This window comes from Hibiscus syriacus, unplaced genomic scaffold (genome assembly GCF_006381635.1).
Source record: "Hibiscus syriacus cultivar Baekdansim isolate YM2019G1 unplaced genomic scaffold, ASM638163v2 tig00111539_pilon, whole genome shotgun sequence".
Classification (NCBI taxonomy): domain Eukaryota; kingdom Viridiplantae; phylum Streptophyta; class Magnoliopsida; order Malvales; family Malvaceae; genus Hibiscus; species Hibiscus syriacus.
Window position 1 is genome coordinate 21,090 of NW_024063113.1, and position 24,622 is coordinate 45,711.

Consider the following 24,622-nt stretch of genomic DNA (forward strand, 5'->3'; position numbering starts at 1 on the left):
TTTCTTCAATTCAATGATGATGTATCTTGTAGTAATCATAGGCGTTTTTACTCAAAAATCACTCCAACATTATAATATTTTTATCATAATCCGAAATTCACTGAAGGTCTTTTTCACAGCTTAAAATGCTGACGCAATAATCGTACAGGAACCACTAGTTTTCTCTTCAAGAATTCTAATATCAATTCCATGTATTATTTCTAATCATGCTCCAAAGGTCGCCGAATTATAAAGATAATTTCAATTAATTACATGAATTCAAATAATTGAACTTAAAAAATAAATTTAATTTATAACTTACACTTAATACATAGACTAATACAATACTTAATTACATATTTTATAAATATTATTTGAATCGTACTTTAAATTCACAAATATTTTTCATTTTTTTTATCTATTTCTACGTTATATCTTTATTTTTTTTTATAATTTTGACTTTATAGTATGTTTTTTTTCTGTATTTACAGTATGCTTTTCTCTTTTTTTTACACGGTTCCGATCGTTTGATCGTTGTTTTCATTATCTTTTTTCTCATGGGTAGATTTGACACCGTCACGATTGATCAATATAACGTTTATTTGTTATCATATTGATATTTCCTATTACGGATAATCAGATTGAATTTGGATACGCGATTTGAGTTCGTGATTTTCTTGCGTCGCTCTACTCTGATTTGTAGTTTGTCGATGGTCTTTCTATAGCGTCATCATCTTTTGTGGTTCGTTTGTCGATGCAGCTAGATATATCCGTGTCTACATTTTGTTTGAACTTTTTAATTAGGTTCTTTAAGATTTTATGATATAATCTTTTATGATCTTAAGTGGTTAATTTCTTGTTCAACTATTATAGGAAAAATATCATAATTATATGTTTTATTTATAATTATACTTGTAAACTTTTATAGTAATTCTATATATTTTTTATTTTCAATAAAACAATTAAATTTATAACTTTAATGAAAGTCCCTCACCAGAAAAAGAACCTACATTCGGTCCTAAATAAAAAATCTAACATGGCAAAAGAGTACAGAGGGACAGACCTGTCATAAGAAGAATAAAAACACAGGAGCCGGTTTTCACGTTGGATCACGCCGGACACCGCATTACAACAATGCGCTCCGGTTTTCACCGTTGCCCAAATGGTTTCCTTGCATCTCAAAGCAACCCAAAGCTGTTGCTTGGTTTTTCTTTGCTGTCCTTTTCTATTTATTGAGTTTTATTTTATTTTTTGGGCTCAAACCATTTTTAAAAAAAAATATAAAATCATTGTTTGTTTCTTTTATTAAAATAACATCATCAACAATAGATCGTGCTGTTCGGATAATCCAAAACCAGGGGGAAACTTGGATCTCACATGGTTTTAAGCATTATAAGAGCCAACAAAACATATACACTCACTTTTCTATTTATTGATTTATAATTTTATTTTTTTGTATAGTTATATTATATGTATTATTTTAAATTTAAATTATGAGGGAAATTATAAAGAACACATGATATGAAAAAATGAAAACATATATGTGAAAGGCTGATAGCGTAACGTGATTGTGTGGGGATTAGGGCTGTAAATGAGACGAGACAGATCGTGAGCTACTCGAGATTGACTCGATCTTGGCTCGATAAATACTCGGATCGAATGGACTCGACTCGAGTTCTTAAAGAGCCGAAACGAGCTACTCGATACTCGACTCGAAAATCTCGTGAGCAGCTCGAAAAAAATGTTATATTATAATTTTAGATTTTTTAAAATTATATTATTAAAAATACATTATTGATGAATAAAATTCCAAATGATCGAATACTCTTTGAATCATACTCAGTAGTATAACCTTTGGAAATCAAGCCTGTAGTGTCGAGTTAATAATTAAGATATTAAGTAGAATAACATTGATATTTGTTCACAACACCATACAATTATGGTGAATGGAATTTAGAATGGATAAATTTGTACTAAAAACCTTGAGTCTGCTGAAACTGAAATTTCCCTAGTATCACTGGCTAAAAAATTTACAGGAGGGGTGACAACTATGCAACCATTTCTTAAGAAATTTTTCCCATCAGTATTACGAAAAGCAGCAAAGGCTAAAAGAAGAAAAGATTAAGTAGATGAGCGTGAAGCTTCATCTTCATTGTCATCTTCTCCATGCTGACAGAAAGAAGAAAAGATTAAGTAGATGAGCGTGAAGCTTCATCTTCATTGTCATCTTCTCCATGCTGACAGAAAGAAGAAAAGATTAAGTAGATGAGCGTGAAGCTTCATCTTCATTATCATCTTCTCCATGCTGACAGAAAAGTTACGCAATGAGGAGACTGTTATAGACTTGTAGTACATGAAAAGCACAAAAGAAAGAAGAAAAGATGGTAAGCAAATGTGAGTAACGTTCAAAAAGATAAGGGAAAAGGACGAAATGAATGAAATTGAAATGCACGAGGTTGGTGTTCAAATGTAAATTTCCTATTAATCCTAGAAAATAATCTTTACGCTTGTAATGTATTGAGCGTGCAATGACATTAAAAATTTAGAAACTTCAATGACCACAAATCAATCACATTACTTACAAAACCAATTGATCCGATCATTGTTGATTATTTCGGACACAGGGAAATGCATGGTAGAATTTTAATCTTTCTTTAGTTTATCACTGTTGGTTATTAGTTTAGGTGATAATGCAAAGCATACAATTTTAACACATTCTGATAACAAGAAGCCATTACCGCATATAACAGAATATAAATTCATAACAAAAATTTCTAAAGTCATTGATGTCTACATGAACACTATTGCCAGAACACACAATTCCATCTTTATCATAACAAAGTTCAAAATGGTTCCTTTTAAAACAAAACATTTTTGCCAAAATTTAAAATGAATCCCTCTCACACCCAACCTGTGGGAGCAGGGGTCCTGACATCGACGGGAACACCTGGGATTTGTGCTGGAGCGGCTGCAACATCCCACCCTTCGGCACCAACTGCAACTGCATTCGAAATTTCAAAGTAGATTAAGCAAAGGAAACAATAAGTAAGACGTAAATTAAATGATATAATCAGAAATAGAAGTTATTTCCTTGGTCACCCCAGTTAACAGCAGCAGGGACACCAGAAATGGGTGCCTGAACCATATCAGCAGACCATTGATCTCCTATTTGCGCAGGCCATTGATCAGCTGCTAACCCACCCATTCCAAAATCTGCTGGAGGGAGTCCATAATCAGGGGCCGCAACAGCCTCCTCCTCTTCTGCCTCTTTAGGTTCCTCAGGTTCCCTGTAGAAAAATAGATCCACCTACATACAAACCATGTATAAGTAACACAAATTAACACATTCAAATTGTATAGGAGATATCATGAAAGTGATATATCTTTTACCATCACATCCCACTTCTGTCCGGGAGCAATTGTGTCGCGCATCTGAAGAACCATCCTTGCCAACAGCCAGAAAAGGCAACCGATGCTGTGTTTTCCCTTCTTGTTAGTAGGGATACCAATGTCAACATATCGCATCGGCGAGTCGGTATCACAAAAGGCAATGGTCGGAATGTTTCCAAGAGCTGCTTCCTTGATGGGCTGCAGAGAACAGTTGTTGCAGAAAAGGCTTCTTAAATGGTTATTGATTTCTCGAGAAGAAAGTTTAATTATGCAGATTACTCTTCATTTAATGGTATTTATTGTTTCTTTTTGACAATATTCTGCTTGCCATTTTGATGAAAACCGATCACTTGATTCCTTCCTATCTACATTGATGCAAAGGGGGTTTTCTGTGCCGTCAATCCACTTTAAAAATACACTGGCCTATGTGAGTTGATATCTCACATCGTTGGTTCTTGGGGAATAAGGGGTAAGTCTAATGTATAAAAGGGGATGGGTTTCAACAAAAAAATATTAACCCATCCTCTAGCTTAAGTCAAGCTTGAATCGAGCTCACAATCGAGCTTGAATCGAGCTCACAATCGAGCTTGAATCGAGCTTGAATCGAGCTCAAAATCGAGCTTCAATCGAGTCTCGAGCTTCAGTCGAACTTTTGAATTTTTTTTGAGTTCGAGTCGAATTTTAATATTATCTTTCGAGTTCGAGTTGAGCTTGAAAATTTTAAGCTCGCGAGTTTTTGAGTCGAGTTTAGTTTATGTTTAAAGTTTTTGAATTCGAATTGAATTCGATAATACTCAAACTCGACTCGACTCGTTTACGCCCTAGTGGGGACCAGGAATACGAAAGAGTTTGTTTTTGGAGTTACAAGGTTGCGTTTGTGTGCGTGTGATTATTACGATGCGTAGGTGTCGGGCATTCTAAGAATGTGGACTCAAAGTCTCGACTTAACTCAACTCGGTGATTGGGCTTTGGCATGGCAGTAGACACACATATTGGTGGTTGGCCCAGTACCTTCCATTCTCTTGTATCCGTTGTGGTTTTTTTTATCAGACAGAATAACAGAAATGTATAATATATGTTGTGCAATCAAGTTAGCGACATTGACTACCTTTATTTTAACTCAACCCAAAATAATATTAGTCATGATTGAAACACTGACCGCTAAATTTGAAACTAAATATTAACAAATTAAAATATAAAATTCCCATGGTTTACGAAAAGCTGCTTGCCCACTCTACCAAATTAACACTAGCCTCTCTCTCGTCTGAAAAGCGGAAGCAGAAATAAGAAAACATTTGCTCCCGTAAACAATCGCGCCAGAATTTGGGGTAGGAGTCTCATTATTTATCGCTGATCATGATTGCCCAAAGTAAAAGGAAAATAAAAGGGGAGAGATTGAGACGAAACGGAAAGATTCAGGTCAAAGTCAAAGTTGAAAATAAAGGTTGAATTAAAATATATTTTTTTCTAATGATTAAGTGATTCGAAAAATATTTTAGTATCCAAATAATTTTTCACTAAAAATAGATGTATAACGTTTTATCCGTTATAATTTTAGGTGTGTAAGCGCCGTTAAAAGACCTCATTAATTTTTTTCAAATCTTAAAAAAAACTCAAAACTTTTAAATCTATTTGCCACTACCCGTTACCACCAACATTATCAATCGGGGAATAGCCAACGACATGTGACCAATCAACCACCCACGAACAAAATCTCATACTTTCACAACCGATCAAATATTAAATCTCCCTAAATCTATAAATTCCTAAACATAAATCCGTAAACCTAATGCTCAAATTTCTACCCATAATCTCAAATTTGTTATTAAATTCAACCTAAAATTATTATTAAATATAATTAACAGGCGGACGAAGGGAATGATGGGGAGAGCACAAGCGAAGGGGAGCGTAGGGGTTGGAATTGCGCTGGGGAGTTTTTTTTTTAATTAAAAAAATATTTTTTAAAAAATATTTTTAAAAAAATATTTTTTTAAAAATAAATTTCTAAAAATTATTGAAACATAATATGTGTCACTTAATGAGGTATTTTAATAGCGGTTAATGCTCGAACACCTAAAATGATAACGGAAAAAACATTAGTCACCTATTTTTAGTAGAAATTCTTTAGGCACTAAAACATTTTTCGATGCATAATTTTGGTATTTATTTTTGTATTAAGCATTTTCTAAAAAAATTAACCAATAAGTTTTGGGGTAAAGTAAACAGATGGTCTCCGACTGTAGGATACTACTTTGTTGAGTCCCCAAACTATTAAAAGGTAGAAAATGGTCCTCCAACTATAGGGCATTGTTTTGTTGAGTCCATCGACTATTTAAAGTTAAAAAATGATCATTTGACTATTTATATGTTTCAAACATGTCCCTTTTCGTTAAAAATTTAGGGTTATCTGAGCTGGGCATTTACATGCTGAATGAGATACTATAGTTGTTTGATATTCTACGATCATATTTTATCATATCTCAGTCAACAGGTTAACGTCTAGCTCAGGCTGTAGTTAACTTTTTAACTAAAAATGACGAGTTTGGAACATATGAATAGTCAACTGACTATTTTGTAACTTTTAATAGTCGATGGACTCAACAAAGCAACACCCTATAGTCGAAGGATCATTTGGTAACTTTTAATAGTTGAGGGACTCAACAAATCATCACCCTATAGTCGAGGACCATTTGTGTACTTTTGCCCGAGTTTTGATTATATCCACATATAATATATTTAAAAATTATTTATTAAATTAAATTCATCATAAAAGTATTTATTAAAATAATCAATTTTTGTCATAGAAAATAAATATCTACTTTGTTAATTAGGTTTTTATGAAAGATGTATTTGATAGTCATAGTTTTGTACTATGTGGTATTTTAATAATTATGAATTTGTAATCACTAAAGTTTGTTCTATGTATTGATTGAATTGTTTGTAGGATAAAAATGTGTTTAATAAGTTACACCTATAACATATATAATATATCTGATTTGATACATCTTTACATTATGTAATAGAAATAAATATTATTTTAATAAATCATTTTAAAATTATATTATTTTCATAAATATTAGAAAGAAGGTATACGCTGGCCTAACCAATTTGCTGCCTAAAAGAATGAATCTTAAGCAATTTCATTATTCAATCTCTGTCAAACTAAAAAATGAATTTATCTCTATCAAACTAGTAAATTCTAAGATATTTTTTATTTATGTGGAAGTATAAGGTAGTATATGTTCAAAGATAACTTCTAATTATTTGATATGGAACATTAATACTCCTGACATTAGTGTTTGAACTCGAGACCTCAAAGAATAAAAATAATTCTTTTACCATCGAGATTTTTTTTATTTATATGAGTAAGTATAAGATAATATACAACGCTAGGATTGACATACTCCGACTAAAGCTTGATCTAACGGTTCAATCTCACGTAATCAAAGGTAAACGGGCGAAGGTTTTCATTGTTTTCCCTTGTGTTTGAAGTTCAAAAAGGTATAGGGCGGGTAAGGGTGATCGTTCGATCGAGTCGTGTCAATAAATTTTAAATTATTCGAGTTGATGAGTCTTATTTTATAACTTAGAGTTAACGAAATTTTTTAAAATCGAGTCGAGTTGATAAAATTCGAGTCGAATCGAATTTTCGAGTTTGTATTTAAATTTAATTATCAATATTTATAATATTATGATATTATTTGATTTCAATTTAAATAGTCATATATATATATATAACAATACATTCCTGTGTGATTTTTGATTAAAAAAAATATAATAAATCTATTAATTACTAAAAATTTTGAGTTATTTGAGTTGTATTTTACAACTCGATTTGAACTTGAAAATTTTCGAGTGAAGTCGAGTTTATGAAATTACAATTTGAAGTCATTTTGAGTCAATTTTTTTTTCAAATCTAGAATCGAAAAAATTAATTTTTCGAGTCGAGTTGAATTTTATTCACCCACTACATTACAAATATTGGGGGTTAAAACCCCTTTAAATATAATATAAACGGGACCCATGAGCTAATAACCCATCTGTTTGTGTATAAATTGACGTGTTTTGGATTTTCTAAGGGTTAATCCATGCTTCAGTCATGCCATCTTTGAACATTATTTGTTTTGGTCCTATTTGCATGTTTTGATTTCATTTGTATGGCCTGAAAGTCATGATTTAGTTTAATCTGGTCCCTAGATCAAAATGTGTTAATAGGCTTGGCCTTAATTTCATAATCAGCTTTAGTTAGGTCCTAATTAGATACTAATTGGTTAATTTGGGTTTAATTATTAATTAGGTTCAATTTGGTCCTTAACTAATATTAAGCCTAAAGTTATCAATTAATTTAATCTGCTCCCTAAGTTGCAGTTGATTGATAAATTTAACTTTAATTTCTTAATTGATTTTGATTATTTTCATAATTTGAGAATTGATTTGCAATTCATAATTCTAACTGTCGGAGGTCTCATACGGAAGCTGCTCTCAATCTGGCGTTGGAGGCAGCCTACTATTCTACCTCCCCCTTACCCTATTACATATGGGAATAGGGTCAGCTAATTTTTTTTTTTATTAATGAACTTTGCCTTAGTTTTCAAAGAATTAAATTTAATCCATAAATTTAAGATGATTATTAGGCGTGGCTTCAAATTCTTAATTAGTTTTGTTATGTCTATAAAAGAGGCAGTGTCCTAAGTACTGGATTGCTACCTTCTTAATTGTATGTAACAGGATGACATCCTTTTTCATACTATATGCTCGGGCCGATATAAGAAATGCCACAATTATTGTCTCTGATTTGTCAGATTTTGGACTCCATTCAGGACATCAAGTCAACAAGCAAAAAAACTACACTTTTCTTTTCCACCAATACTTTGCCTACTTTGAGAGAGCAAATCAGTGAGATTCAAAGAGGTAGATAATCTCTGGAAATATCTCGGTGTTCTTGTTCTCCACCAACGCGTAAGATGCTATGATTTCGAGTTTATTTGGACAAAATGCGATCTCGCCTCTCTAGATGGGCTGCCATACCATTTCTCTTGTTGAGCGAATCACTCTTGCAAAATCCGTTTTGGAGGCAATCCCAGTCTTCTTTATGCAAACTTCACTACTACCAGAAAAGGTTTGCCATGATATTGAGAAAATTATCCACGGTTTCATTTGGGGCTCTTCTCCTACGAATCCGAAAATTCCCTTGTCAATTGGAGACGTTTGTCAGCCCGTTGACCATGGTGGCCTTGGGCTTCGTCGCACTCGTGACTATAATAAGGCGTTCCTCATGAAAATTGGTGTCGCCTTGGTTTCTAAGCAGAATTCTTTGTGGATCCAACTCCTCCGTCGAAAATACAAAATAAAGGAACTGCTCCCAGGTGAATCCATCGCTCCTCTGCTCATCTTTGTAGCTATCTCTCTCCAACGTTAGGGAAGAATTGCGCCTTAACTTGGCATGGTCCATTGGAGATGGCTCTTCTATCTCTGTTTGGGACGACATTTGGGTTTCAAGTGCTGCCCCCTACGTGATAATGTTATCGATCCCCTGGCTCCTGATCGCTACCGAATTTCAGTGACGTTATGACTGATAATGGACAGTGGAACCACAGCATTCTTCAATCTATTCTCCCTGATAACATTGTTTCTCATATTGCTGGTACACGTTGTACTCTTACAGGTGATACTGCAGATTCATGTAATTGGCGTTGGAACGATAGCTTTTCCATTAGCAATGCTTATACACGTGTCACAAATGCTATCTGGGACCTCCGCTCCGCTCACTGGAAGATTGTCTGGGGCCTCCTTATTCCCCAACGTGTCAGACTATTCTTATGGCTCGCCTTTAAGGAGAAACTCTTAACAAATGCTAAACGATACCGACGCTCCTTAACCAGCAACACAACTGTACTCTCTGTAGACTACACCTGAAACTGTCCTACATATATACCCTTAGAGATTGCCCGCTCGCCAAGGATGTTTGGAGCTCTATCCTGCCAGGATCCAACTCCTTGATTTTTACAATTCAAGCACTGTTGACTGGCTTTTGAAGAACCTTCATTTGACTGCTATTTCTCACGCTCCGAATGCTAGTTGGAATATTACTTTTGCAGCAATTTGTTGGCACATATGGAAGGATCGTAACGACCATATATTTACCAATACAAGCAACACCTCTTGCGCCATCAGCAAACGCAGCTCCACCTGGGCCAGTTATTATGAAGCCTCCAGATCCACTCGCATCTAGCAAGCTCCCGTTCTTCAGCCTCCCTCTCCCATTCAATGGTCGCCGCCTCCCATGAGCTAGATCTCCCTCAATACAGACGGGTATGGTCACTCTTCCACATGTCAAGCATCCATTGGCGGGTTATTTCGAGAAAATAGAGCCTGGATTCAAGGTTTCAGCCGCTACGTTGATATCTCGGACACGTTTCAATCTGAACTTTTGGCCATTCATGACGGCCTATGCCTTGCATGGCAACTTAGCTTCGAATTGATTCAGGTTTAGTCTGACTGCTTGCAAGCTATCTCGGCCACAAACGCCGCCGCTTCCTCCCCGAGTAACATACCCCTTATCAGAGACACTTCAATGCTGCAACAACGTGGTTGGACTATCGACTTCGTCTGGGTCCCTCGTGAGGCCAACTTCCCTGCTGATGCTCTGGCGAATCACGTCGGTTATTCAGACTTTGATTTGCTGCTACAAGATTCCCCCGTCTTACGTCCAAGGCCTTCTTAGCAGAGATGCTAATGGTATTATAAATGATATTAAAATTAACACTTGTAAAGCAATGAAAACGTCAAAATTCAACCGTCTACGCTTTTACATTTACATACTTCCATAGTCATTCCTAATGCACTTTTTTATTATTTATTTCTAATACATATATATATATATATATATATATATATATATATATATATATATATATATATATACACAATTTAATGAGTTATTATTAATCATATTATCAAACACAAATAAAAAAACCACTCTTTAAAATATATTAAAGTTGAAAGAGCCCAATGATGTTGGTGCCGACGGCTACCCTGATAATAGAAATTTAATTAAAGAGGATGCATTAGGTTGTTGAAATCTGTTGGGTGCTTTCTGTGCATCTCGATATTTGTTAACATACACACAGAGGCAGACCCAGGAGTCTTCGTCAGGGGTTGCAAGAGTTGCAGGGGTGATACTTTTGAGGGGTAGCAATTGGAGATCCACCCCTGGATGAGGGGTTGCCCGGGATACCCCAAGCTCCATGGAGGTCTGCCCTTCATACACATTCACATCAACATCTTGTCGATTAATAAAGAATGATATTTGTGTGTGTTTTATTAATTTTTAAACGTCGTCAAATATTTTTAATTTTTCTTATGCGTAAGTAATTTTAAATTCAACTTAATCTGAATATCAAAAGTATATCGAATTGTAAATGTTAAATCATATCTAATCTAAATATTAAGTTATTTTTAAAATAATTTAAATATGATTTCTATAAATTTAATTATTTAATTATATATATATTTAAATCCTTTTAAAACTCCAGCTTATGACGTATAATTCTATTATGTATTTTAAATTTAGGTTTAATGTGAAAATAATTGTACAAAGTTAAGTCTATGTGTCTAAAGAATTTTTTGTTAAAAATATATGATTATCATTTTATTCGTTACACTTTTAAGTTTTCAACGTTTCTGATTTTATATTTTTAAGTAGTTGGACTATAACGACAATTTAAAAATAATGTTATCTGACATGTGTCAATCATATAAAATTTTATTTAAAAAAACTTAAACTTAAAATTTATTTTTAAAAAACTCAATATTTTCCAATATTATAAAAACCCCAAAAATCCCAAAAAAAAATTCTTAATTTCAATCCCTCACCACCTTTGACCGCCACCAAAGTTGCCAATCGGCCAAAGCCCCACCAACGTACGACTGTTAGAATCTCTACTAATCGAACCCTCATACTTCATACGATGATTACATCGTGGAGAATCTTTTTCAGCCAATCCCAAAATCTTGTATTTATATGGTCATTGGATGTTCAATTGATCATGAAAATAAGGGGTTTCGGCCATTGGGTGGTTGTCTGGTCGAACAAAGTCGGGTGTTTGGTCGATTGACGACGTTGGTGGTGGCGATATTTCTAAGGGATTAAAATTAGGAGTTTTAAGAGATTTTTTGGGTAATTTTATAAAATTTTTGTTTTTTTTCAAATAAATTATTATTTTAAGCTTTTAATTTAAATAAAAAATTAAATTTTTATAAACATTACATGTATCATTTAACGATCGAATTTAAGAGTATTGGAGTGCAAGAACCTAAAGGTTAACCTGCAACATCTATTCTTAATAAAAAAAAAGGTAAAGTATAGTATGGTCACTGAACTTTTCTAAAACTTTCATTTAGGTCCTCCAAATTTTAAAACTTGCAATATAATCCCCCAACATTTAATCATAAAGAAAATGTAAAAAACTTCACAACATTAATGAAAAATGTGAAAACAATCTGAAACTCTCAAACAATGATACACATAAAAATGTATGGAATTTCGACTGTTCGATTTATTACAATTTTAATTTTTTTTAAGATCAGAATTGAAGTGTTGAAAAATTTCAACATATAATATGTGTAATTACACTTTTAATTCATTATTATATCATATTTCCACAGTTCATTGCCGAACAGTTCCAAAATTATCGGGTTCATGTGAAAGGGGGATTTGTGGTTGGACTTGGAGTCAATTTCACACTGTTGTACATTTATAATCATCTCATTAATGTTGGTCCATGCTCTACAATTTTAATGTTGGTCCATGCTCTACAGTTTATAATCATCTCATTAATGTTGGTCCATGCTCTACAATTTATAATCATCTCATTAATGTTGGTCCATGCTCTACAATTTTCTGATGGCTACATTATCATATTGAAATATCTGATGGCCATTTGTCAACAAATCACCAAGCTCGCCATCTCCATATATTTTGTGTGGTGCATGTCCTTCAAACAATCTTACCACCAAGCTGCAGTGTTTTGGTTTGTGACAACCCACCATTGATGGTTTTTTTTGTTCGATCTAGTTTTTTTCTATCCCGGTTTTAAGGTTTTACCTTGATTAATTCGGACCGACCCGCGTCACACATCTGGTTTTGGTGGGTGAGTCTCCCAGCAAGGATTTTCTACATATACAAGGACTGGGATTTGAACTCAAGACATTACTTAAAAGATATCAAACTGCTTACCACTTAAATTAACCACGTTGGTTGAATTATCTTACTCGAGACATATACAATTGTTTTTATATTAATTATTAGTTTCATTTTTTTACTTTAATTTGATAAAATCAATTTTGTTTAATATTTTTATATTCATTCGATAAAATTTTAAGGTATTTTATGTAAAATAAATGGTTGTCCCTTTTTTTCCATATGTATGGGGTAAGAGGGAGGTAAGATAGTAGGCTGCCCCCAATACCAGGTTAAGAGCAGCTTTCGTAGGAGACCTCCGAATTATGAAATGCCCTCCGTGGGACTCGATCCCACGACCTCAAGGTTAAGAACCTTGTGCTCTACCAACTGAGTTGGAATACAAAAACAATCAATTTTTTGTTATGTAAAAGTTTAATTAGAAATTAACTAAAAGTATACTCATATTATAATTAAACTTAAATTCAATATGATTTATTAACAAATTCTTTATCATTGACTAATTATTATTTTTTATTGATATGATATTTACATTATTCAAATGTATTTTCGCACTATAAATCACAAAATATTAAATATTCAAATATATGTCATTTTATATTTTTTATAATATATCACGAATGATGTCAATTAAATTAAATTCAATTGGTTAATAATATTATTATTTATATAAAGTATCTTTCATTTATAATACAGATGTTATAACATCTAATAATCATAATTTATTTGAATATTACATGGAATTATCACACTTGTAATGCACGATTTTGTTTACTTCTTTTTCTCCATCCATCACAGGAATGGAGATCGTCTGCCCCCTCATTGGTGCCCCGTTCCGTGCCCTTTGCACCATAGCGCCTCACGTAATGAAGATATATAATATAAATATAAATAAATATATAATTAAAAATATTATTTAGTATAATTAGGTTGAATTATTATTTTTCATTAAATAAATAAATTGTATAGAAAAACTTAAATATGAAACTAATAAATATTAGGGTAAAATATAGTAATGGTCACTGAACTTTTCTAAAGCTTTCATTTAGGTCTCCCAAATTTTAAAACTTGCAATACAATCCCCAACATTTAGTCCATTTGCAATATTGTCCCCCAACAGTTACGTCGGGGACCATATTGCAAACGGACTAAATGTTGGGGGACCATATTTACAAACAGACTAAATATTAGGGGATTATATTGCAAGTTTTAAAAGTTGGGAACCTAAACAAAAGCTTTAAAAAAGTTCAGTGAACATTATTATATTTTACCCTAAAAAAATTGAAATACCTAAAATTAATTTGAGTACAATTTAAATACTTATTTTTTTTCTTTAAGGCTTAAATTAAAACCGGGAATTATTGAGACCGTGACGGAATAATGTTGCAGAAAGTAGTAAAGAGAAAATAGTTTTGGTTAGGGGTGTTCATTCGGTTAAAACGGTGGCCGACCGAACTGAATTAACCATAACCGAATTAACCAATTTTTTTTTTCTTTAACCGTTAATCGAACCGAATTTTTTTTTGAACATATTAACCGAACCGAATAAATTTCGGTTAATTCGATTAATTTCGAATTAACCGATTTTTTTTTTAAATTTTCTAATTTATATAAAAATTAAATATTTTTTAATTCAAAAAAAGTTTATAATTAATTTAAATAATAAATAATTATAAAATAAAAATTTTAGATAAATTTTTTAATTAATTAATATTGATTTAAGTTTAAAAGTTATTGGATCTTAAATTATTAATTGGGTTTTAAATTATTTGGGCTTAGCCCATATGTTATATATAATATATATAATATTTTTTAATTAAAAAATAGTTTATAATTAATTTAAATAATATATAATTATAAAATAAAAAATTTATATAATTTTTTAATTAATTAATATTGATTTAAGTTCAAAAGTTATTGGATCTTAAATTATTAATTGTGTTTTTAATTATTTGGGTTGAGCCCATATGTTATATATAATATATTTAAAATTTAAAATTTAATTTCGGTTAATTCGGTTAATTAAACCGAATTCGAACCGAATTAACCGTTAATCAAATTCTAAAAATTTTATTAACCGTTAACCGACCGAACTAATTCAATAACCGAATTGAATTAACCGAACTAATTCAGTTCGGTCGGTTAACCGAATTAATTCGGTTATTTGAACACCCCTAGTTTTGGTAAATACGGGCGCGTGACGCCACTCCTAAAGTTGGCAAGTGGATGCTTAAGTCTTGGATATTAACCACGTTTATATTTAACCACACATGCTTCTAATATTTAAGTCTCTGCGATAATTCCTTTTTTATACGATCTCAACTCCAAACTTCTTCCAAAGCTTATGGCGATATCCAATTCCAATCTGGCCGCTGCTGAAACTCCACTTTTAGATGACACAGTTAATGGGTGCCTTGATTTCAAAGGCCCTCCTGTCCGCCGCTCAAACTCCGGTGGTTGGAGATCGGCTTCTTTCATCATTTCCGTCGAGCAGAGAGGTTTGCTTATTTTGGAATCTCTTCAAACTTAATTTCTTACTTAACGGGGCCTCTGGCTCAGTCCACTGCCACCTCCGCTGCTCAAGTTAACGCCTGGTCGGGAGCGGCGACAGTTCTTCCACTCTTGGGTGCTTTTATTGCCGATTCTTTTCTTGGCCGATACCGCACCATCATCCTTGCTTCCCTTGTTTACGTTTTGGTAAATCATTTTTTTCCCTTTCATTCCAAATTTAGAACATATAGAAGAAGCAATAAATGTTTTAACATGATTCTTCTGCTAAAAAATTAGTTGAATTTAAGCTTGGGCTTAGACTTTAGATTGCAGAAGCCTTTGCTGAGCTCTCTCGAACCCACTCATCATTCCCAAATCAAGAAGTTGCTTTCAATTCAAGATTGAGTAAACAGCTGTAATGGACCAATCTGTTGCTCGACTTAGCTTTCTCATTCAACATTTTTATTTTGATCATCCAACTATTTTATTTTTAAAATCACATTATGATCACATTCCATTAAAAAAATTAACAATAGTATTTACGGATTACTATAAAATAATGTCATATCATTGTTGAAAAATAAAAATAAAAAATGTCACTTCAACAATTTTGTTAATTTTTTTACGATGTGTGATCAAAATAGAATCAAAACGTAACTTTAGGCATAATTTTTTACTAAGATGGGATTTTGAGCAAAACGGAATAAAAATGATAGTTAAAATACTAATAGTTTAGTTTACCCTAAAGATTTAAGCTAAAAAGAGTAGCATAATTTTAATAGTTTCTACTAATTGATTTCATTTTTATACAGGGTCTAGGCTTGTTGACTCTGTCAGCTACTATTCCATCTGTCACCACTTCTGGTGCTCGTAATGCAGATAATGTCACATTAAAAACTTCATCAGAGCTTCAGTTTCAAGTGATACTGTTCTTCTTCTCACTATATCTGGTAGCATTTGCACAAGGTGGGCAAAAACCCTGCGTTAAAGCTTTTGGCGCCGATCAATTTGATGCACAAGACCCTGAGGAGTGCCAAGCCAAGAGTTCTTTCTTTAATTGGTCGGGCTTTGGTACTGCTGCTGGTATGTTAGTGACCCTTTTGGTTTTAAATTACATACAAGACAATCTAAGTTGGGTTCTTGGATTTGCAATACCTGGTATTGTGATGCTTGTTGCACCGCTTGTTTTTGTGCTCGGAACGACGACTTACAGGTTTAATGTCAAAGAGGATGAAGTAATCCCATTTGCGAGGATTGGTCGAGTTTTCGTTTTGGCTGTTAGGAACCGAAAAACAGCTTCTTCAGCAATTCCTAAGGAGGAGGAAGCTCTTCCTACTGAAAGTTCCAAGCAACTAGGGTAAGTCACATATATTTGTATAAAGGAAGCTTTGGTGAACATAAATAACTGAAATCTTATGCACTGAACTGAAAATTATGGAAAATGTTCCTATTTTGCATTGTCAATAACGAATCTCTATAACATGGAAATATGGTTCTTTGAATGTGGTGGTAGATTCCTCGAGAATGCCTTGATTGACCCAGACGATACAATGGAGCAGGGAAAAGTGTGTAGCATCAGAGAGGTTGAAGAAGCAAAGACTGTTTTAAGGCTTGCACCTATATGGGCTGCAAGCTTGATAAGGTGCAACAATGGACAGATCAATAACAGCAGGGTTGAAAATACCAGCTGCTTCACTTCAGTGTTTCATAAGCTTTGCAATTATGATCTTCATTCCTATATATGATCGATTATTTGTTCCTATAGCAAGATCTGTCACCGGAAAATCATGTGGAATTACAATGCTTCAAACAATCGGAACTGGAATTGCTCTATCAGGTATAGCAATGGTGATTGCCGCTTTAGTAGAGATGAAGAGGCTTAGAACTGCTCGAGAATATGGGTTGGTAGACCAGCCAAACGTGACTGTTCCAATGCGTGTGTGGTGGCTGGTCCCTCAATACACTCTGTATGGGTTATCTGATGTGCTTGCTATTGTTGGTCTTCGAGAATTTTTTTATGATCAGATGCCTGATGAATTAAGAAGCATTGGTATTGCGGTCTGCCTTAGCATCATTGGTGTTGGAAGTCTCTTAAGTGGCTTTCTCATATCTGTTATTGAGAAAGCAACCGGTGGGAATGGCGGAGATAGCTGGTTTGCAGATAATCTGAATAGGGCACATCTCGATTACTTTTATTGGCTGCTTGCCGCGCTTAGTGTCGTGGGATTGGTTCTCTATGTATATTCCACTAAATCTTACATTTTATGCTAGGGGAGCTACGTTATAAATTTCTTCTAACCCATGAATCGGAGTGTTACCATGTAATTGTAACCATAATATGTTCTTTTCTAGAGCTCTTCCGAGTAAGATTTGTAGTGCAATCAAGGAAATACAAGTATGTATGCTATACATGGTAGCTATGTCATGTTGACTTCTCAAGGATTTATTTCGGACTTTTCATTGTTCTTGACGTGTATGTGATTATATCCATCACATACATATATCAAACTGACACCCGTACCCAAATAACATAGTTTACAAGAGAGATATGATTTACTTACCTTGCATAAATATCAGACTTTGTAGAATATGCATACAGAGCTAATCCTATGGCAGTAAGAGCAGCAAGCAACCAATTGAAGTAATCGATATGAGTTATGTTCAGATTATCTGCAAACCAGCTATCTCGACCAGCTTTGCTAGTCACTTTCTCAATAGCAGAGATGAGAAAACTGCTTAAGAAGTTTCCAACACCAAAGATGCTGATGTAGACGCAAGTCCGATGCTCTTCAATTCACTTGGCAGTTGGCACTTGATCCTAAAAAGAATTCTTGAAAACCAACAATCATGAACACATCAGATAATCCGTACAATGAGTATTGAGGGACCTGCAACTTGAAATCGATTCACAACAATTCTTTTTATTTTTCATATAAATAGATTTTACATATAAAAAAGTACGGGTTTGATATAGTTTTTCAGTAGTATACCTATGTATTTTTATTATTTATATAGGTATATCGTGCCTCCTTTATGGAGTTTCGGCATAAGGATTCCTTTACCAACAGTCAACCCCATCTGTTAGAATAGCTTCAATTGAGTCTCTGCACCTATCCTTTCTTTTTTTTAAATTACTCTCGCTTGTTGAACCTTCGTTTATGTTTATTTTAGTAAAATAATAGGATTTGGCTCAAGATTGTCCATTTTTCATTTCAGGGTTTCTCTGAATTTGAAAGTTATCACACATGGTTTTGGTGAGTATGTCTTCCGACGGAGATTTTCTGCATACACAAGGACTCGAACCTGAGACATTGCTTAAGCGATATCAAGTTACTACTTGAATCAACCCCGTTGGTAATAATGGTATCATGTTTTGGCACTCGTGAAAAGTGACATCGGGTAATTTCTTTTATTTACCATTAAAACTTACAAATTAAACAGATTCTGCAAATTGAGTGTTGCTCCTTTGAATTCCAGGGACTTACAGAGAAACTTTTCCTAAGGTGTGAGATTGAATCGTGTATAGTTGCCTCATCCGACAATTGCTAAAGATTTGGAAATTTCTTCACCCGAACCATGCTATTCACGGCAAACAGATTCTTAAAAAGTAAATAGAAATTTTCATTGAATACAACTCGTCTACATATACAGTAAGAATTATGAGAAACTAATAACTTTATTAAAAATTATATATTATGTCGTTAATAAAAAATCATACTTTATAGTCTACGTTAATATTGTACAACTACAATTATACCAAGTGATCTTCAAGGTGCAGTAGTAGGCAAGTCCAAGCAAAGCAGAGGTCTCGACATCAACTCTATAGCTATCGTAGCTTCATAAGTATCCACATCTGCGTATTGCATGCCGAAGAAGGCAAGTGGTAAATCTAGTAATTACATTGTGGTTCTACCAGCTAACCTTATCCGAAAACAACCATAGTGTACTTCGGCAAGACGGTTATAAAGCTGATAATTACGATAAGCTCTTGGTAGCCAATCAATCTTTAGTTTTGCATTTGCATTTCGTTTGAAGCTCGGTGAGTTCCTGCGAAGGATCCAGGTTTCTTAGTAGGCCATAGTTTACAGCAGCACCGGTGATATACCATGGTGTTGCCTCCTTTCTCACTTTCATAGCATACATATTACCAACTAGCAAAGAGGCGAAAATAAAATCCTTTCAGAAGACCACGTACCTGAATCTGCCTTTGAAGATATTTAACGTATTCTACCGCCTCTTCCAGCATATCTGCAGTGTTGGTTTGCTGATAGTACAAGAAAGAAAATCGCCAAGTTAAACAGTGTACATCGGAAGATTTTGCATGATATGATGTACACCTGCATGCAAATTTACAGGACAGCCAATACATTTGTACTCACATTAGAATTTATTTATAGAAATGAAGTTTCATTGCACACTTCATATTGCTCATGCCGTACATGTTAAACAGGAACGATGATTAACAGAGCAATAACTTCCAGTAATAGATACACCAGACAATAAAGATTTAATCGCAACAGAGTAATGAATCCATATGCCTTGTATGTGTTACCACAATCCTTTAGACCCTGACAATTTGAGAAATTCCCCTTTTTTTCTTACTGGCACACTACAAATTAGATAATGATAACCTTAACAATTAACTACATCTATGATTTTTTAGTAACTAATACAAATTTGAACAAGCTGGTCGCACACTTTAAATCAAAGGCTCTTTCTTCTGTTTTCGAGCTTGTTCCGATAAAACAACATCGCCAAATTGAACTAGCTCTCTAAACCAATGCATTCGGCATGAAACTTGATTAGGATGATATACTAATATAGGTTAGAATTTAGAACTTCCAATGAGTTTCTTTTTCTTTTAAGTAAAAATGATCTCAAGAAGTAGCCTACCTTATCCATGTTGGGTACAAGCTCTTGAAGCTTTCTGATGCGGTCACTAATCCTTGTTCTCCGAACCTAACAAAAAACATAATTGAATTGTTAGAGCTCAACATAAACACCATTATAGCTCTTATCAATGAAATGAATACAATTACTCTTTCTGCAATGCTTCGAGGATGAGTCGCGCAACCGCGCTTGGCGCGAACCCTGCAAGGCACCGAATCCTCCAAAAGTTTCTCCATATCTAAGTCTAAAAGGTTTGATAACCCACCAGAAATCTGATCACTTGGCTCTCCTTTCTACACAAAAAATATAAAAAAAATGGAACTTAGCCATTTATAATTTTGCTCAAAAGAGCAAATTTATACTTCCCCCTTTTGGCTAGACGTGTATTGCTAGTAATTGGTGAGCTTTACAAGTAAATATTAAAGCCTAAAGCCCTAAACCATTAAAAGAAGACTTAAAGAATAAATAAGAAGACCAAGTACTTTTCTTTTTTTACAGGCAATTCAAAGACGGTGAAACCATATTATCTCTTAGCCTTACCAACTGGGAACGAAACTTTGCGGGTGAGAATTGCGTATCAAGCTCGCTAGCCCTCTTACTGGAGGGAGAAACATCCATATTTGGCGATAAATAATCATAATTTGCAGCAACTCCAAAGTTAGGGAAGTATGCATCAGAGGCAGCAGCCGAGTTATTCCCAAGAAAATCAGCTGGAGAACTGTTTTGTCTCTGAAAGCCAGAAGGTTCAAACAACCCAGCTGGATCGGGCGAGTTAGGAAAAGATAATGGGATTCGAAGGGTGGGTATGGTGGAGGAATTGCCGGTGAGTAGCTGAGTCAAGCACTGGTTAGGTTTTAATGGGTCCTCTTCGTCTTCCTCGAGAAGAGCTTCCAACCAGGTGGCTGGCGCTGAGCGGAAGCGGGCAAGTCCAGCTCGATTCCCTTCACCACCACTACCACCGCTGGAGCTGATACTTCCGGCAGGCGTCGGTTTCATCTGCTTCTCTGTTCAGTTCGAGGGAGTTAGCTTCGTGAACCTACGAACAGAAACAACTTTCCTCTTTGGTTCCCCTTTTTCTATGTGGATATGCCCTAAACATAATAAAACTCTCCTCATTTTTTAACCTTTTTTAAACCGTTGGATTAGCACAGAATGTTTTGGAAAAGAAAGATCCAACGGTGAGTAAGTCCTTTCTATCAGAAAATGAAACATGTAAGGCCAGAAAGTGCAACCTCATCATTTTCATTCATGTCAGACTTCCTCTTCACCGAAACCTCTGGAATAGTATAGAGTGTGTAAAGTGTTTTGCAGGTGCGAAGGCTTCTCATGAAAATCACGGACCAATTAGAATTCAGAAAAGAAGGCACGTGGATGCACCGCTTAATTATTGGTGGTAGATTCGTTTTAATTATTTCATAGTTGGGGTAAAAGTCGTGGAAAAAAGGGTTTGGTGTGAAACTGTTAGATTTGGGAAATTTAAGGAGATCCAAAGGACAGTGTCAACAGTAAATTTGGTCATTATTCTTAGCTGTCATATTCATATTTTAAATCTTATTATTACTCCATTTCTATCAAAATAATTTCTTTAAACCGTAAAACAATCAGAGCTATGAATAACAATAACGAGATGTTGAAACTATTAACAAGCATGCATCGAAATGGCTTCAACCTGAATACTTATACCATGGGAAGTGTCTTGAAGGCTTGTTGTACGAACAAGGATGTAAGGATAATGTGTGGGAAAATGCTTCATGGATGTATGATGAAACTTGGTTTCGATATCGACATTGTTGTGGGGACAGCATTGCTTGATATTATGCGAAAAAGGGAGAATTACATAGTGCAATCAAAGTTTTTACAAGCATGCCAAACCGTAATTGTCATGTATAATGCCATGATATCTGGATTTATAGAAACAGAAAGCATTAGCAAGGAATGCGCAAAGGAAGCCTGCAGAATTTTCTTTGAAGTACAAAGACAAGGATTGAAGCCCTCAAAATTTACATTCTCAGCATGCTTAAGCTTGTATTGCACTTGCAGATTTTGTCTACGGCAAGCAAATTCACGCTCAAATATGCAAGTATAACTTGCAGTCTGATGAGTTCATAGGAAGTGCAATTATTGAACTGTATTCCCTGATGGGATCAACTGAAGATGGCCTGAAATGTTTTAGATCAACATCAACACGAGATATTGTCTTGTGGACTTCCATGATTGCGGGCTATGTTCAGAATGGGAAATTTGAAAGTGCATTGAGTCTCTTTTATGAACTGTTGGCCTGTGGAGGAAGACCAGATGAATTCACTATCTCAAACATTTTGAGTGCTTGTGCAGATCTAGCAATTGCAAGATTTGGTGTGCAGGTTCATGGACATGTTGTGAAAAGTGGCTTTGGGAACTTCAGAATTGTTCAAAACTCACAGATTTGCATGTATGCAAAGTGTGGTAACATAGATTCCGCTAATCTGACATTTCGAGAGATCGAGAATCTTGATGTGGTTTCTTGGTCAGTGATGATTGATAGCTGCGCTCAACATGGATGTGCTAGGGATGCGTTAAATCTCTTTGGGTTGATGAAGGAACACGGGATTAAGCCTAATCAGATTACATTTGTAGGAGTTTTATCTGCTTGCAGTTATGGTGGGCTGGTCGAAGAAGGATTAAAGTATGCCAATGGATCTCTTCTATCATTTCTAAGTGCATTTGTATTTATGATGGATGCATGAGGACGTGAGGGGTTGTAGGGACACATTGCATCCTTAAATTTCTAGCCTGAATCGATCGCTTCTCAATTTTTTACAATGGGAAATTGTTAGTACTTGGAACTTAATGATTAACTAACTTTAGTAAGCTGTGGACATAATTTAGCTTTATATAGAATAGCAGACAGACGATAGAACACCATATGCACTGAATTTTCTATTCCAATCTCCTTGGGAGCTGTTCAAGCAGATTTTATTTCTTTGCTTTTATTCATAATAACTATGTGATTAACCTTTCGAGTTATTGCAGATACTTTGAAAGCATGAAAGATTATGGTGTTGAAAACAGCATAGAGCATTACTGCTGTGTTGTTGACCTCTTTGATCGTGCAGGAAGGCTAGCAGAGGCTGAAAATTTCATCCTCACCTCGGGTTTCGAGAATAATCCAGTATTGTGGCGAGCCTTGTTGATTGCTTGCAAGGTTTATGGGGACACTGTAATTGGGAATCGAGCTGCAATGAAAGTAATTGAGCTTGAACCCCAAGAGTCTGCATCTTATGTTCTTCTTCACAACATCTATGCTGATGCTGCTGTAGAACCATTAGCTGCGAGTGTCAGAGAACTGATGCAACAGCGAGGGGTTAAAAAGGAGCCTGGTCTGAGCTGGATTTAGGTTGGAAACATAGTTCATTCCTTTCCCTTGGTTGGATTATCTCACCTTTTGAGTCAAGCAATCTAGAGAGGTTGGGAGAAATTTTGGAGAAGAGGGAATTTAGTTATGTTAATGAGAGGACTCCTAGTTCAACCCAAATAAAGACAAAGGGAGCTCAGTGATGAACAATCCCAGTATAGTTATGTATATATATGTAACATTTACTTTACAGTGCACAGAAAGAAGTGTTGCAAAACCAAACTGTCCTAGACTAAATCTTTAAACAGGATCAAGTATTATGTTACAAGACAGGAGTGAAAGTATCTATAGCATCAATCTCATTAGCAGGTTAAGGTTAGGCGTTGGCCATGGTAAACAATACGCCAGGTGAGAGACATTAGTGTGAGAATATTCATCACTGATGAGTTTGTGTTTAGCTTCTTCAGCCTAACCATTCTTGACTTCATCACTTCCTCCTCTGAACCGGTGGTTGCCGGTGCCGGTGAGGGGCGGCCTTTCCTGCTTATTTTAGCTACTGGATCTACAACCAGGGGCGAACCCAGGGGTTGCCAGAAGTAGCCCGGGCAACCCCTCAAATTGTGAGGATCATTGATCAAATGATATTATTTTAGTATTTTTATATATATATTTTGTGATTTTTAGGTAGAATCTCTATATTTCAGATAAATTCTTATAGAAAAAAAAATTTATACAAATTGTCTACTTAGTGTTAATTTTTTCTAATTTTTTTAATTAATACAAGTGTCACCTTTAATATTGTGCAACCCCTAAAAAAAATTATAAGAATTTTTTTATACAATCCCTGAATTTTTTTCCTAGGTCCACCCCTGTCTGCAACTGTAACATCCGCAATACCGGGTTAGTGACCAAATTGTAGAGTTTCAGAATTTGGTGACTAAAGTAGAAGAATGAAAGAATTCAATGATTATTTGAATATATATTGAAGGTTATTTGGTAATTATTAAAGGAAAGTAAGGGTATTATGGTCATTTGACCAGAAAGATTTTTTATAATTTTTTTTAAGGGTAATAAGCACGTATGAAGAAGAGTCCAGAGCATTCTTCAGTCTTCTTCTTCCTCCTCTCCACCGTGAAGCTTGGTATAAGGTAAGTGAGTCTTTAGTTGGTTAATTCTTTCGTTTTAAAGCTTGTTTTGATTCTTGGGATATTAAGAAAGATTAAGGAAAGCTTTAGGGGGCTTAAACCTCAAAGATTAACAAGTTATGAGAAATTAAGAAAAATGAGTTTTTAAGTGAATTTTTGATATGGAAGGAGTTAATAGATTGTGAAGTTGAA

General features: G+C 34.5%; 2 protein-coding genes and 2 pseudogenes across 2 annotated transcripts; 2 read left to right on the forward strand and 2 right to left on the reverse strand.

The window, feature by feature from the left end:
• Positions 1-2,833: 2,833 nt before the first annotated feature.
• LOC120164444 (40S ribosomal protein SA-like) lies at positions 2,834-3,572 on the reverse strand. The gene is made up of 3 exons (XM_039174163.1): positions 3,370-3,572; positions 3,070-3,286; positions 2,834-2,980 (listed from the first exon to the last, which is right to left on the reverse strand). The coding sequence occupies exons 1-3, from the start codon at positions 3,502-3,504 to the stop codon at positions 2,880-2,882; spliced, it is 453 nt and encodes a 150-aa protein (XP_039030094.1). The 5' UTR covers positions 3,505-3,572; the 3' UTR covers positions 2,834-2,879.
• An 11,316-nt stretch (positions 3,573-14,888) lies between these two features.
• On the forward strand, positions 14,889-17,436 carry LOC120164445 (annotated as a pseudogene).
• Positions 17,437-18,664: 1,228 nt separating this feature from the next.
• Positions 18,665-21,191, reverse strand: LOC120164448 (transcription factor bHLH81-like). The gene is made up of 5 exons (XM_039174166.1): positions 20,492-21,191; positions 20,101-20,244; positions 19,955-20,020; positions 19,257-19,325; positions 18,665-19,108 (listed from the first exon to the last, which is right to left on the reverse strand). The coding sequence occupies exons 1-5, from the start codon at positions 20,945-20,947 to the stop codon at positions 19,061-19,063; spliced, it is 783 nt and encodes a 260-aa protein (XP_039030097.1). The 5' UTR covers positions 20,948-21,191; the 3' UTR covers positions 18,665-19,060.
• A 369-nt stretch (positions 21,192-21,560) lies between these two features.
• LOC120164452 lies at positions 21,561-23,362 on the forward strand (annotated as a pseudogene).
• The last annotated feature ends 1,260 nt before the right edge of the window (positions 23,363-24,622 follow it).

Coding starts and splice junctions, on each gene's coding strand:
- LOC120164444 (XM_039174163.1), bottom strand. CDS start 3,504: ATGCGATATGTTGACATTGGTATCCCTACTAACAAGAAGGGAAAACAC. Junction 3,287..3,369: donor GACAGAAGTGGGATGTGATG/GTAAAAGATATA, acceptor GTTTGTATGTAG/GTGGATCTATTTTTCTACAG. Junction 2,981..3,069: donor TGTTAACTGGGGTGACCAAG/GAAATAACTTCT, acceptor TTTCGAATGCAG/TTGCAGTTGGTGCCGAAGGG.
- LOC120164448 (XM_039174166.1), bottom strand. CDS start 20,947: ATGAAACCGACGCCTGCCGGAAGTATCAGCTCCAGCGGTGGTAGTGGT. Junction 20,245..20,491: donor CAAAGTTTCGTTCCCAGTTG/GTAAGGCTAAGA, acceptor TTTTTTGTGTAG/AAAGGAGAGCCAAGTGATCA. Junction 19,326..19,954: donor TTGTACCCAACATGGATAAG/GTAGGCTACTTC, acceptor TTGTACTATCAG/CAAACCAACACTGCAGATAT.